Source organism: Cherax quadricarinatus, chromosome 21 (assembly GCF_038502225.1).
Source record: "Cherax quadricarinatus isolate ZL_2023a chromosome 21, ASM3850222v1, whole genome shotgun sequence".
NCBI lineage: Eukaryota > Metazoa > Arthropoda > Malacostraca > Decapoda > Parastacidae > Cherax > Cherax quadricarinatus.
Window position 1 is genome coordinate 25,765,869 of NC_091312.1, and position 12,021 is coordinate 25,777,889.

Sequence of the window (12,021 nt, forward strand, 5' to 3'; positions counted from 1 at the left end):
TTTATGTATACACACTCATCTGAGTTTTCCTTGATTTTATCTTGTTCTAATTGCTTTTCCTTTCATATCCATGGGGAAGTGGAATAAGAATCTTTCCTCCATAAGCCACGTGTGCTGAAAAAGTCAACTAAAATGCCTGGAGCAATGGGCTAATAACCCCTTTTCCTGTATAGCCTACTAAAAAGAAAAATAAGAACTTCTCTTTTTTTATTTATTATTTTATTATCACACTGGCCGATTCCCACCAAGGCAGGGTGGCCCGAAAAAGAAAAACTTTCACCATCATTCACTCCATCACTGTCTTGCCAGAAGGGTGCTTTACACTACAGTTTTTAAACTGCAACATTAACACCCCTCCTTCAGAGTGCAAGCACTGTACTTCCCATCTCCAGGACTCAAGTCCGGCCTGCCGGTTTCCCTGAACCCCTTCATAAATGTTACTTTACTCACACTTCAACAGCACGTCAAGTATTAAAAACCATTTGTCTCCATTCATTCCTATCAAACACGCTCACGCATGCCTGCTGGAAGTCCAAGCCCCTCGCACACAAAACCTCCTTTACCCCCTCCCTCCAACCTTTCCTAGGCCGACCCCTACCCCACCTTCCTTCCACTACAGACTGATACATGATACACTCTTGAAGTCACTCTGTTTCGCTCCATTCTCTCTACATGTCCGAACCACCTCAACAACCCTTCCTCAGCCCTCTGGACAACAGTTTTGGTAATCCCGCACCTCCTCCTAACTTCCAAACTACGAATTCTCTGCATTATATTCACACCACACATTGCCCTCAGACATGACATCTCCACTGCCTCCAGCCTTCTCCTCGCTGCAACATTCATCACCCATGCTTCACACCCATATAAGAGCGTTGGTAAAACTATACTCTCATACATTCCCCTCTTTGCCTCCAAGGACAAAGTTCTTTGTCTCCACAGACTCCTAAGTGCACCACTCACCCTTTTCCTCTCATCAATTCTATGATTCACCTCATCTTTCATAGACCCATCCGCTGACACGTCCACTCCCAAATATCTGAATACATTCACCTCCTACATACTCTCTCCCTCCAATCTTTCATCACCTAATCTTTTTGTTATCCTCATAACCTTACTCTTTCCTGTATTCACTTTCAGTTTTCTTCTTTTGCACACCCTACCAAATTCATCCACCAATCTCTGCAACTTCTCTTCAGAATCTCCCAAGAGCACAGTGTCATCAGCAAAGAGCAACTGTGACAACTCCCACTTTGTGTGATTCTTTATCTTTTAACTCCACGCCTCTTGCCAAGACCCTCGCATTTACTTCTCTTACAACCCCATCTATAAATATATTAAACAACCATGGTGACATCACACATCCTTGTCTAAGGCCTACTTTTACTGGGAAATAATTTCCCTCTTTCCTACATACTCTAACTTGAGCCTCACTATCCTCATAAAAACTCTTCACTGCTTTCAGTAACCTACCTCCTACACCGTACACTTGCAACATCTGCCACATTGCCCCCCTATCCACCCTGTCATACGCCTTTTCCAAATCCATAAATGCCACAAAGACCTCTTTAGCCTTATCTAAATACTGTTCACTTATATGTTTCACTGTAAACACCAGGTCCACACACCCCCTACCTTTCCTAAAGCCTCCTTGTTCATCTGCTATCCTATTCTCTGTCTTACTCTTAATTCTTTCAATAATAACTCTACCATACACTTTACCAGGTATACTCAACAGACTTATCCCCCTATAATTTTTGCACTCTCTTTTATCCCCTTTGCCTTTATACAAAGGAACTATGCATGCTCTCTGCCAATCCCTAGGTACCTTGCCCTCTTCCATACATTTATTAAATAATTGCACCAACCACTCCAAAACTATATCCCCACCTGCTTTTAACATTTCTATCTTTATCCCATCAATCCCGGCTGCCTTACCCCCTTTCATTTTACCTACTGCCTCACGAACTTCCCCCACACTCACAACTGGCTCTTCCTCACTCTTACAAGATGTTATTCCTCCTTGCCCTATACACGAAATCACAGCTTCCCTATCTTCATCAACATTTAACAATTCCTCAAAATATTCCCTCCATCTTCCCAATACCTCTAACTCTCCATTTAATAACTCTCCTCTCCTATTTTTAACTGACAAATCCATTTGTTCTCTAGGCTTTCTTAACTTGTTAATCTCACTCCAAAACTTTTTCTTATTTTCAACAAAATTTGTTGATAACATCTCACCCACTCTCTCATTTGCTCTCTTTTTACATTGCTTCACCACTCTCTTAACCTCTCTCTTTTACTCCATATACTCTTCCCTCCTTTGTAAAAACTTTTTGCTAACTTTTTCTCTCTTACTACTCTCTTTACATCATCATTCCACCAATCGCTCCTCTTCCCTCCCGCACCCACTTTCCTGTAACCACAAACTTCTGCTGAACACTCTAACACTACATTTTTAAACCTACCCCATACCTCTTTGACCCCATTGCCTATGCTCTCATTAGCCCATCTATCCTCCAATAGCTGTTTATATCTTACCCTAACTGCTTCCTCTTTTAGTTTATAAACCTTCACCTCTCTCTTCCCTGGTGCTTCTATTCTCCTTGTATCCCATCTACCTTTTACTCTCAGTGTAGCTACAACTAGAAAGTGATCTGATATATCTGTAGCCCCTCTATAAACATGTACATCCTGAAGTCTACTCAACAGTCTTTTATCCACCAATACATAATCCAACAAACTACTGTCATTTCGCCCTACATCATATCTTGTATACTTATCCTCTTTTTCAAAAATATGTATTACCTATAACTAAACCCCTTTCTATACAAATTCAATCAAAGGGCTCCCATTATCATTTACACCTGGCACCCCAAACTTACCTACCACACCCTCTCTAAAAGTTTCTCCTACTTTAGCATTCAGGTCCCCTACCACAATTACTCTCTCACTTGGTTCAAAGGCTCCTATACATTCACTTAACATCTCCCAAAATCTCTCTCTCTCCTCTGCATTCCTCTCTTCTCCAGGTGCATACACGCTTATTATGACCCACTTCTCGCATCCAACCTCTACTTTAATCCACATAATTCTTGAATTTACACATTCATATTCTCTTTTCTCCTTCCATAACTGATCATTCAACATTACTGCTACCCCTTCCTTTGCTCTAACTCTCTCAGATACTCCAGATTTAATCCCATTTATTTCCCCCCACCGAAACTCCCCTACTCCCTTCAGCTTTGTTTCGCTTAGGGCCAGGACATCCAACTTCTTTTCATTCATAACATCAGCAATCATCTGTTTCTTGTCATCCGCACTACATCCACTCACATTCAAGCATTCTCTTTCTCTCTCCATATATTCCTCCCTCCTTATATCACTTCTGTTTTATAAAAACCTCTAATATGCTAACTTTTTCTTTTACTGCTCTCTACCTCATTCCACCAATCGCTCCCTTTCCTTCTTTCACCCACCTTTTTATATTTACAAACTTCTGCTGAACACATTAACACTGCTTTCTTAAATCTACCTCATACCACTTCAGCCTCATTACCTATACTCTCAATAGCCCATCTTTCTACCAATACGTAGTTGCTTATATCTTATCGTAACTACCTCCTCCTTTACTTTATAAACTACTCATTGCTGCCATCCTCCTTTTATCTGTTCTACCTTTTAATCTTACTGTAGCTACAACTAAAAAAATGACTTGATATATCTGTTGCTCCTCTTTAAGCATGCACATCCATTAGCCTACCCATCAAGCTTTTGTCCACCAATACATAAATCCAACAAACTACTATCATGTTATATCGCTTGTCATATCTCTTACACAGGATGCTGGAATGGGTTTAACAACTATGATCATAAGGCACCTACATATGCCAATTGTTATAATAATCTGGCTCTAGTTATCATACACATATTGTGTGTTCTGTCAGCATCATTGCTTGTCTGTTGCTTCCTGGCATTTGGCTGCAAGCCACTCTGCCCTTTGGTGTGCGTGGGCGATCCTTGAATCATTACCATGTCGCAGGTAAAGCCGCCTGCCTTCATAGTGTAGGTTGTGTACCCTGATCCCCGGTTTGCTGCATCAGGTAGTGCTGTTGTTCCTTCCTTGAAAACCCCCTCTTATCCTACCTAGTACGCAGTACAATACCATGATGGTGCCTCCAGAATTAACTGAGTAAGACAGCAAAATCACCTGTTGAAGCAAGAGCACAAACTGTTCCATTGTCTTTCAGCTAATATTGGTGAGTGAACTGGCAAAATACTAGGAGTCATACACCTGGATCTGCAGGCATCTTCCAGTAGTACTTCTATCATAGGAGGTCCTGCTAGATGGCCACCCAATGTCTTACCAGAAGGTAGTCTAATATGTTGTAAGATGATCCAGTTTCCAATGGGTGAAGTGACATGACCACCACAACACTACAGACTGAAGCTACCTTTCAACAGGATTGATGCTGTATGACCCTTGTGGGTTTAGTGCATAATTATATTTATATTAAACAGGATTGATAGATTCCTTGTTCCTCTGCCAGTGGAAGCTACAGTACATTACAAGAAGATTAATATAAGTTCTTTTTTTCTGTCAGCAAAGGCTGCAAAGTTTTAACAGGATTGATACAGCTTTCCTTTCTCTCTGCCAATGGAAACTACATTATAACAGGACTGATGAGTGAAAGATAAGTATCATGAGTGAAAATAAGTATCATAGATGTGAGGTAATGCTGATAAGGGATTTAATATTCATTAATGACTTGCTTTATTAACATTATTAAAATTCTTTTTTAGCATTCTTTATTAAAATAGTTACAGTTAGCATGCAATATGATAGTGAATAGATAATGTACAAAGTGAATAACCTACGTATTTTGCATTTTATTTTTTAATACGTACATGTAAGAAATTACCCTCCGGGAAGGGGTATTACCATGATGCCAGTGAAGGGCTCTTGATCCAAGGAACTGGGTGGAGCTACTCTTTCCTACCTTGGATTAATCCAGATTACTTCTTATTTTGCAGATGCTATACATTTTATATACATATATACATGTGTATATGTATATATATATATACACATGCGTATATTTTTTTTTTAACACTTCGGTTGTCTCCCACCGAGGCAGGGTGACCCAAAAAGAAAGAAAATCCCCAAAAAGAAAAATACTTTCATCATCATTCAACACTTTCACATCACTCATACACAATCACTGTCTTTGCAGAGGCACTCAGATAAGACAATTTAAAAATCCCTCCAAACTGCCTATATCCCAAACCCCTCCTTTAAAGTTTAACCATTCAACATTATAAGATAATTTGAAATACAATATTTTAAATATTTCCTCCATACCTTAAAGCTCTAAAATAACTGTGAGGTTACTGTTACCACTTACAATGATTTTTTGACGAGTAAACTGTTTTCGTATCTTTGGGAATATTTAATACACTCATGGTATATGAAAACTAATATTAATTCATATTGACAAAATAATGACATTTTTCACTTTCACCACATTTGAACAGTGCAGTTTAAGGAATATGGGTAACCCCCTCCCCCTCATTTTAAGATATATATGCTAAATTAAATGGATTTTGGTCATTTATGAAAGAGAGTCCCAGACTCCCAAGGAATTGGAAAAATGAAACTTGTAAACTATTGCAGTATGGTTTGGGTTTCCCTAAGATTCACCAGTGCCGTATGACCCTAGTGGGTTTAGTGCTTCTTTTTTCATTATAATAGTAATCCTCAAGATTCAGCACACATGGCCAATACTATAGGTTATATGAAGAGTTTGGGCTGAATTATTTCCTTTAAGAAGGCATACTTAAATTTAAGAAACTGAAGCTGTTTTTACCTTTCCTGAATCACATCTCATTACCCCCTGTTCCTTATGAATATAATAATAATAATAATGAAGTTACTTACTAAAATTGTGTTTCATATATCCTGTAGTACTATGCGTGATTCAAATATTTATGATCATTGGTACAGCTACTCTAATTTCTTATGTTTGGTGTTGATCATTATCACTTGTGCAATCAATGGTTAATCATTAGTTGTTACATGTTATTAGTTACTGCTTATCAGTGCCACTTGTGTCTCACAGATAAGGATATCTTTAAAGGTGAGCCAGTAGAAATCTCTCTTCTCTGTCTCATACTCTGGGCCTGTCCATTTTCCGTGAATTATATTTCTCACTATTACTCTTGTTTTGAATTATTTCTCTGTCTGTCAACATTGTTGCTTTTTCTTCTGCTGCTGATGATTGATGATTATGATGATGATAATAACACTGGACGCATCAACTCCTAGGTAACCTTGTGACAGTTGGATCCTCCGGGCTATTACAGCTTTGTTTTAGGGAAGATGAACTCTTTCTGAAGCGAGGACTCAAAGTATGGCGCTTGCTTCCAGTAGACTTCCCGGCCCTTTTCTTCGCATGTGAGTCCCACTGTGTTCACGTTGTAGTGTACCCGACGAAGGACGTTCTCTATGCTCTCCTTAGTACCGTGTTCACGCAGTTGGTCCACCAGTGTGTCCACGTACAGAGAACCTGGTAAGCGATATTTTCAGTTATAATGACAATTATATTTTTAATTTAAATTGCAATAATAATAATAAATAGATTTCTTGGTCACCACGGGATCTGAGAAACGTATCCTGATCTTCCATAACCCTAGCCCCCTGTACCTCAAAACCCTCAAGAGGCAAAGGAGTTACAGCTCAGCTCCCAAAAAAGACGAGAGCTATAACTGAACTCTCCCTGAAGATGCACCAGACATGCCAGTGTTGACAGCTGGAAGTCAGTCAGATGGGGCTTTCTGAAGTCAAAGCATGGAAAATGATGAGTTATTTGTATACATTAAATTAGCAAATTGGAACCTACACAGCGCCTCAATAACCCAAGCATTTTTCTTAGAAAGGTGAACAAATGCTAAGAGATTGAAGCCAGTTTGAATAACTCTGAAAACCACGATATATCACTTGATGTATTATACAGTCCAAGAAAGGTGTCCCTGTAGTCCAAAATCCCAGCTCCATCTCAGTGCATGCAGCATGAGTAGTACAGTGTGTGGCACAAGTTTCTAATACATTTAGATATCAGCATGGAAGATTTGAAGCCAATCAGAATAGACATTCAAAATCACTGTATGAAAACTAATATTCCATTTCTTCAGTAAGGTGACAAATAGGCATCTACACATTTCAAAACTAATTCAAAATTTCCACTAAATACGATATACCAACTCTGATTAAAGTTTGGAGCAAATCAAAAAGAGTCGGCTTCTACACAGAAACCAATTTTCTAATTTTCATAATTTCTTCAACAAAAATGACAGACTAGCACCTATACAGTCCAAAAGCATTCTACAGCTTCCTCTAAATAAAATACACCAGTTTTGAATGTCTGAAACAGATTAGAAGAGGCCTAAAGGCCTCCTAAAGTTTTTGCACAGAAACCAAAATTAGATTGGCATAATGAAATTGACCAAAGAGCACTTGCCTATACAGATAGTTGCAAGGACCTTAACTCTCTCCTTTACTTTTAAATTGATGTTGTATTATCTGTAAAATAAATTGGATATGCCTCATCTGAATCGTTTGAATTGTTAATGGCTGACGCATCTTATCAGCGCTGTATGACCCTGGTGGTTGATCACTTAGTTTTGATTATAATAGGTAGTAGGTTGGTAGACAGCAACCACCCAGGGAAGTACTACCGTCCTGCCAGATGACTGTGAAACAGAAACCTGTAACTGTTTTGCATGATGGTAGGATTGCTGGTTTCTTTTTCTGTCTCATAAACACGCTAGATACCAGGGATATCTTGCTACTCCTACTTACACTTTGGTCACACTTCACAGACACGCACATGCATATATATATATATACATCTAGGTTTTTCTCCTTTTTCTAAATAGCTCTTGTTCTTCTTTATTTCTTCTATTGTCCATGGGGAAGTGGAAAAGAATCTTTCCTCCGTAAGCCATGCGTGTCGTATGAGGCGACTGAAATGCCGGGAGCAATGGGCTAGTAACCCCTTCTCCTGTAGACATTTACTAAAAAAGAGAAGAAGAAAAACTTTATAAAACTGGGATGCTTAAATGTGCGTGGATGTAGTGCGGATGACAAGAAACAGATGATTGCTGATGTTATGAATGAAAAGAAGTTGGATGTCCTGGCCCTAAGCGAAACAAAGCTGAAGGGGGTAGGGGAGTTTCAGTGGGGGGAAATAAATGGGATTAAATCTGGAGTATCTGAGAGAGTTAGAGCAAAGGAAGGGGTAGCAGTAATGTTAAATGATCAGTTATGGAAGGAGAAAAGAGAATACGAATGTGTAAATTCAAGAATTATGTGGATTAAAGTAAAGGTTGGATGCAAAAAGTGGGTCATAATAAGTGTGTGTGCACCTGGAGAAGAGAGGAATGTAGAGGAGAGAGAGAGATTTTGGGAGATGTTAAGTGAATGTATAGGAGCCTTTGAACCAAGTGAGAGAGTAATTGTGGTAGGGGACCTGAATGCTAAAGTAGGAGAAACTTTTAGAGAGGGTGTGGTAGGTAAGTTTGGGGTACCAGGTGTAAATGATAATGGGAGCCCTTTGATTGAACTTTGTATAGAAAGGGGTTTAGTTATAGGTAATACATATTTTAAGAAAAAGAGGTTAAATAAGTATACAAGATATGATGTAGGGCGAAATGACAGAAGTTTGTTGGATTATGTATTGGTAGATAAAAGACTGTTGAGTAGACTTCAGGATGTACATGTTTATAGAGGGGCCACAGATATATCAGATCACTTTCTAGTTGTAGCTACACTGAGAGTAAAAGGTAGATGGGATACAAGGAGAATAGAAGCATCAGGGAAGAGAGAGGTGAAGGTTTATAAACTAAAAGAGGAGGCAGTTAGGGTAAGATATAAACAGCTATTGGAGGATAGATGGGCTAATGAGAGCATAGGCAATGGGGTCGAAGAGGTATGGGGTACGTTTAAAAATGTAGTGTTAGAGTGTTCAGCAGAAGTTTGTGGTTACGGGAAAGTGGGTGCGGGAGGGAAGAGGAGCGATTGGTGGAATGATGATGTAAAGCGAGTAGTATAGGAGAAAAAGTTAGCATATGAGAAGTTTTTACAAAGTAGAAGTGATGCAAGGAGGGAAGAGTATATGGAGAAAAAGAGAGAGGTTAAGAGAGTGGTGAAGCAATGTAAAAAGAGAGCAAATGAGAGAGTGGGTGAGATGTTATCAACAAATTTTGTTGAAAATAAGAAAAAGTTTTGGAGTGAGATTAACAAGTTAAGAAAGCCTAGAGAACAAATGGATTTGTCAGTTAAAAATAGGAGAGGAGAGTTATTAAATGGAGAGTTAGAGGTATTGGGAAGATGGAGGGAATATTTTGAGGAATTGTTAAATGTTGATGAAGATAGGGAAGCTGTGATTTCGTGTATAGGACAAGGAGGAATAACATCTTGTAGGAGTGAGGAAGAGCCAGTTGTGAGTGTGGGGGAAGTTCGTGAGGCAGTAGGTAAAATGAAAGGGGGTAAGGCAGCCGGGATTGATGGGATAAAGATAGAAATGTTAAAAGCAGGTGGGGATATAGTTTTGGAGTGGTTGGTGCAATTATTTAATAATAATTATTTAATAAATGTATGGAAGAGGGTAAGGTACCTAGGGAGTGGCAGAGAGCATGCATAGTTCCTTTGTATAAAGGCAAAGGGGATAAAAGAGAGTGCAAAAATTATAGGGGGATAAGTCTGCTAAGTATACCTGGTAAAGTGTATGGTAGAGTTATTATTGAAAGAATTAAGAGTAAGACGGAGAATAGGATAGCAGATGAACAAGGAGGCTTTAGGAAAGGTAGGGGGTGTGTGGACCAGGTGTTTACAGTGAAACATATAAGTGAACAGTATTTAGATAAGGCTAAAGAGGTCTTTGTGGCATTTATGGATTTGGAAAAGGCGTATGACAGGGTGGATAGGGGGGCAATGTGGCAGATGTTGCAAGTGTATGGTGTAGGAGGTAGGTTACTGAAAGCAGTGAAGAGTTTTTACGAGGATAGTGAGGCTCAAGTTAGAGTATGTAGGAAAGAGGGAAATTATTTCCCAGTAAAAGTAGGCCTTAGACAAGGATGTGTGATGTCACCGTGGTTGTTTAATATATTTATAGATGGGGTTGTAAGAGAAGTAAATGCGAGGGTCTTGGCAAGAGGCGTGGAGTTAAAAGATAAAGAATCACACACAAAGTGGGAGTTGTCACAGCTGCTCTTTGCTGATGACACTGTGCTCTTGGGAGATTCTGAAGAGAAGTTGCAGAGATTGGTGGATGAATTTGGTAGGGTGTGCAAAAGAAGAAAATTAAAGGTGAATACAGGAAAGAGTAAGGTTATGAGGATAACAAAAAGATTAGGTGATGAAAGATTGGATATCAGATTGGAGGGAGAGAGTATGGAGGAGGTGAATGTATTCAGATATTTGGGAGTGGACGTGTCAGCGGATGGGTCTATGAAAGATGAGGTGAATCATAGAATTGATGAGGGGAAAAGAGTGAGTGGTGCACTTAGGAGTCTGTGGAGACAAAGAACTTTGTCCTTGGAGGCAAAGAGGGGAATGTATGAGAGTATAGTTTTACCAACGCTCTTATATGGGTGTGAAGCATGGGTGATGAATGTTGCAGCGAGGAGAAGGCTGGAGGCAGTGGAGATGTCATGTCTGAGGGCAATGTGTGGTGTGAATATAATGCAGAGAATTCATAGTTTGGAAGTTAGGAGGAGGTGCGGGATTACCAAAACTGTTGTCCAGAGGGCTGAGGAAGGGTTGTTGAGGTGGTTCGGACATGTAGAGAGAATGGAGCGAAACAGAATGACTTCAAGAGTGTATCAGTCTGTAGTGGAAGGAAGGCGGGGTAGGGGTCGGCCTAGGAAAGGTTGGAGAGAGGGGGTAAAGGAGGTTTTGTGTGTGAGGGGCTTGGACTTCCAGCAGGCATGCGTGAGCGTGTTTGATAGGAGTGAATGGAGACAAATGGTTTTTAATACTTGACGTGCTGTTGGAGTGTGAGCAAAGTAACATTTATGAAGGGGTTCAGGGAAACCGGCAGGCCGGACTTGAGTCCTGGAGATGGGAAGTACAGTGCCTGCACTCTGAAGGAGGGGTGTTAATGTTGCAGTTTAAAAACTGTAGTGTAAAGCACCCTTCTGGCAAGACAGTGATGGAGTGAATGATGGTGAAAGTTTTTCTTTTTCGGGCCACCCTGCCTTGGTGGGAATCGGCCAGTGTGATAATAAAAAAAAAAAATAAATAACAATAATGACTCATGACAAAAAGGTGTAATCATATAAACTTAGGCTGTGAAAGTGCAAAGTTGCCAGTTTACCAACATGGGAAATAAAGTTTGAATTGCTGGAATTTGGGAAATAACTGAATAATGCCTCTTCTGGTCGGCTTCAAACATTTTGCATTACTTTGCTTTTATTAGAGAAGAGTTAGCATTATTACTGTTTGCATAAATCCCAATTTTCATAGTTCTGTTATAAAACATAATAAAAATTTCCAAGCAAAAAAACTGGAGAATGCCACTTCCGATCAACTTCAAATCTTTAATGCTGGTGTATCATATAAGAAAGGTCCAACTGATCTTCGGCTGTATAAGTGCCAATTTATCAATATTCTTAATAAATTTAGAATTGTTAGATTCCATATATTAACTGAAGAAATTGTCGTCTGGTGAGCTTCAGCTTTTGTTCTGTTGCACTTTCCTAAAAGAAAATTAACATTTTTACTTAGCTTCATAGATTTCAATATGGCAGTTTTATTAAGCACATTTTGATGTTGATTTCCATGCAGTAACTGCAGATAGACTACGAATCTTAAAGATGAATGTATCCTACTTAAATGCTGATGCATCCTACTTAAATGTTAATGTATCATGCTTAAATGCTAATGTATCCTACTTAAATGCTGATGTATCCTACCTAAACACTAATGTATCCTACCTAAATGCTAATGTATCCTACCTA

General features: G+C 39.3%; 1 protein-coding gene across 2 annotated transcripts in view; it reads right to left on the reverse strand.

The window, feature by feature from the left end:
• Positions 1 to 4,795: 4,795 nt before the first annotated feature.
• Positions 4,796 to 12,021, reverse strand: part of LOC128689111 (uncharacterized) — a 39,586-nt gene continuing 32,360 nt past the window's right edge. For both annotated transcript variants that reach the window (XM_053777231.2, XM_053777232.1), the window contains exon 7: positions 4,796 to 6,569. In XM_053777231.2, coding sequence (XP_053633206.1) covers positions 6,361 to 6,569 — 209 coding nt within the window. In that variant the 3' untranslated portion in view covers positions 4,796 to 6,360. The remainder of the gene's footprint in view (positions 6,570 to 12,021) is intronic.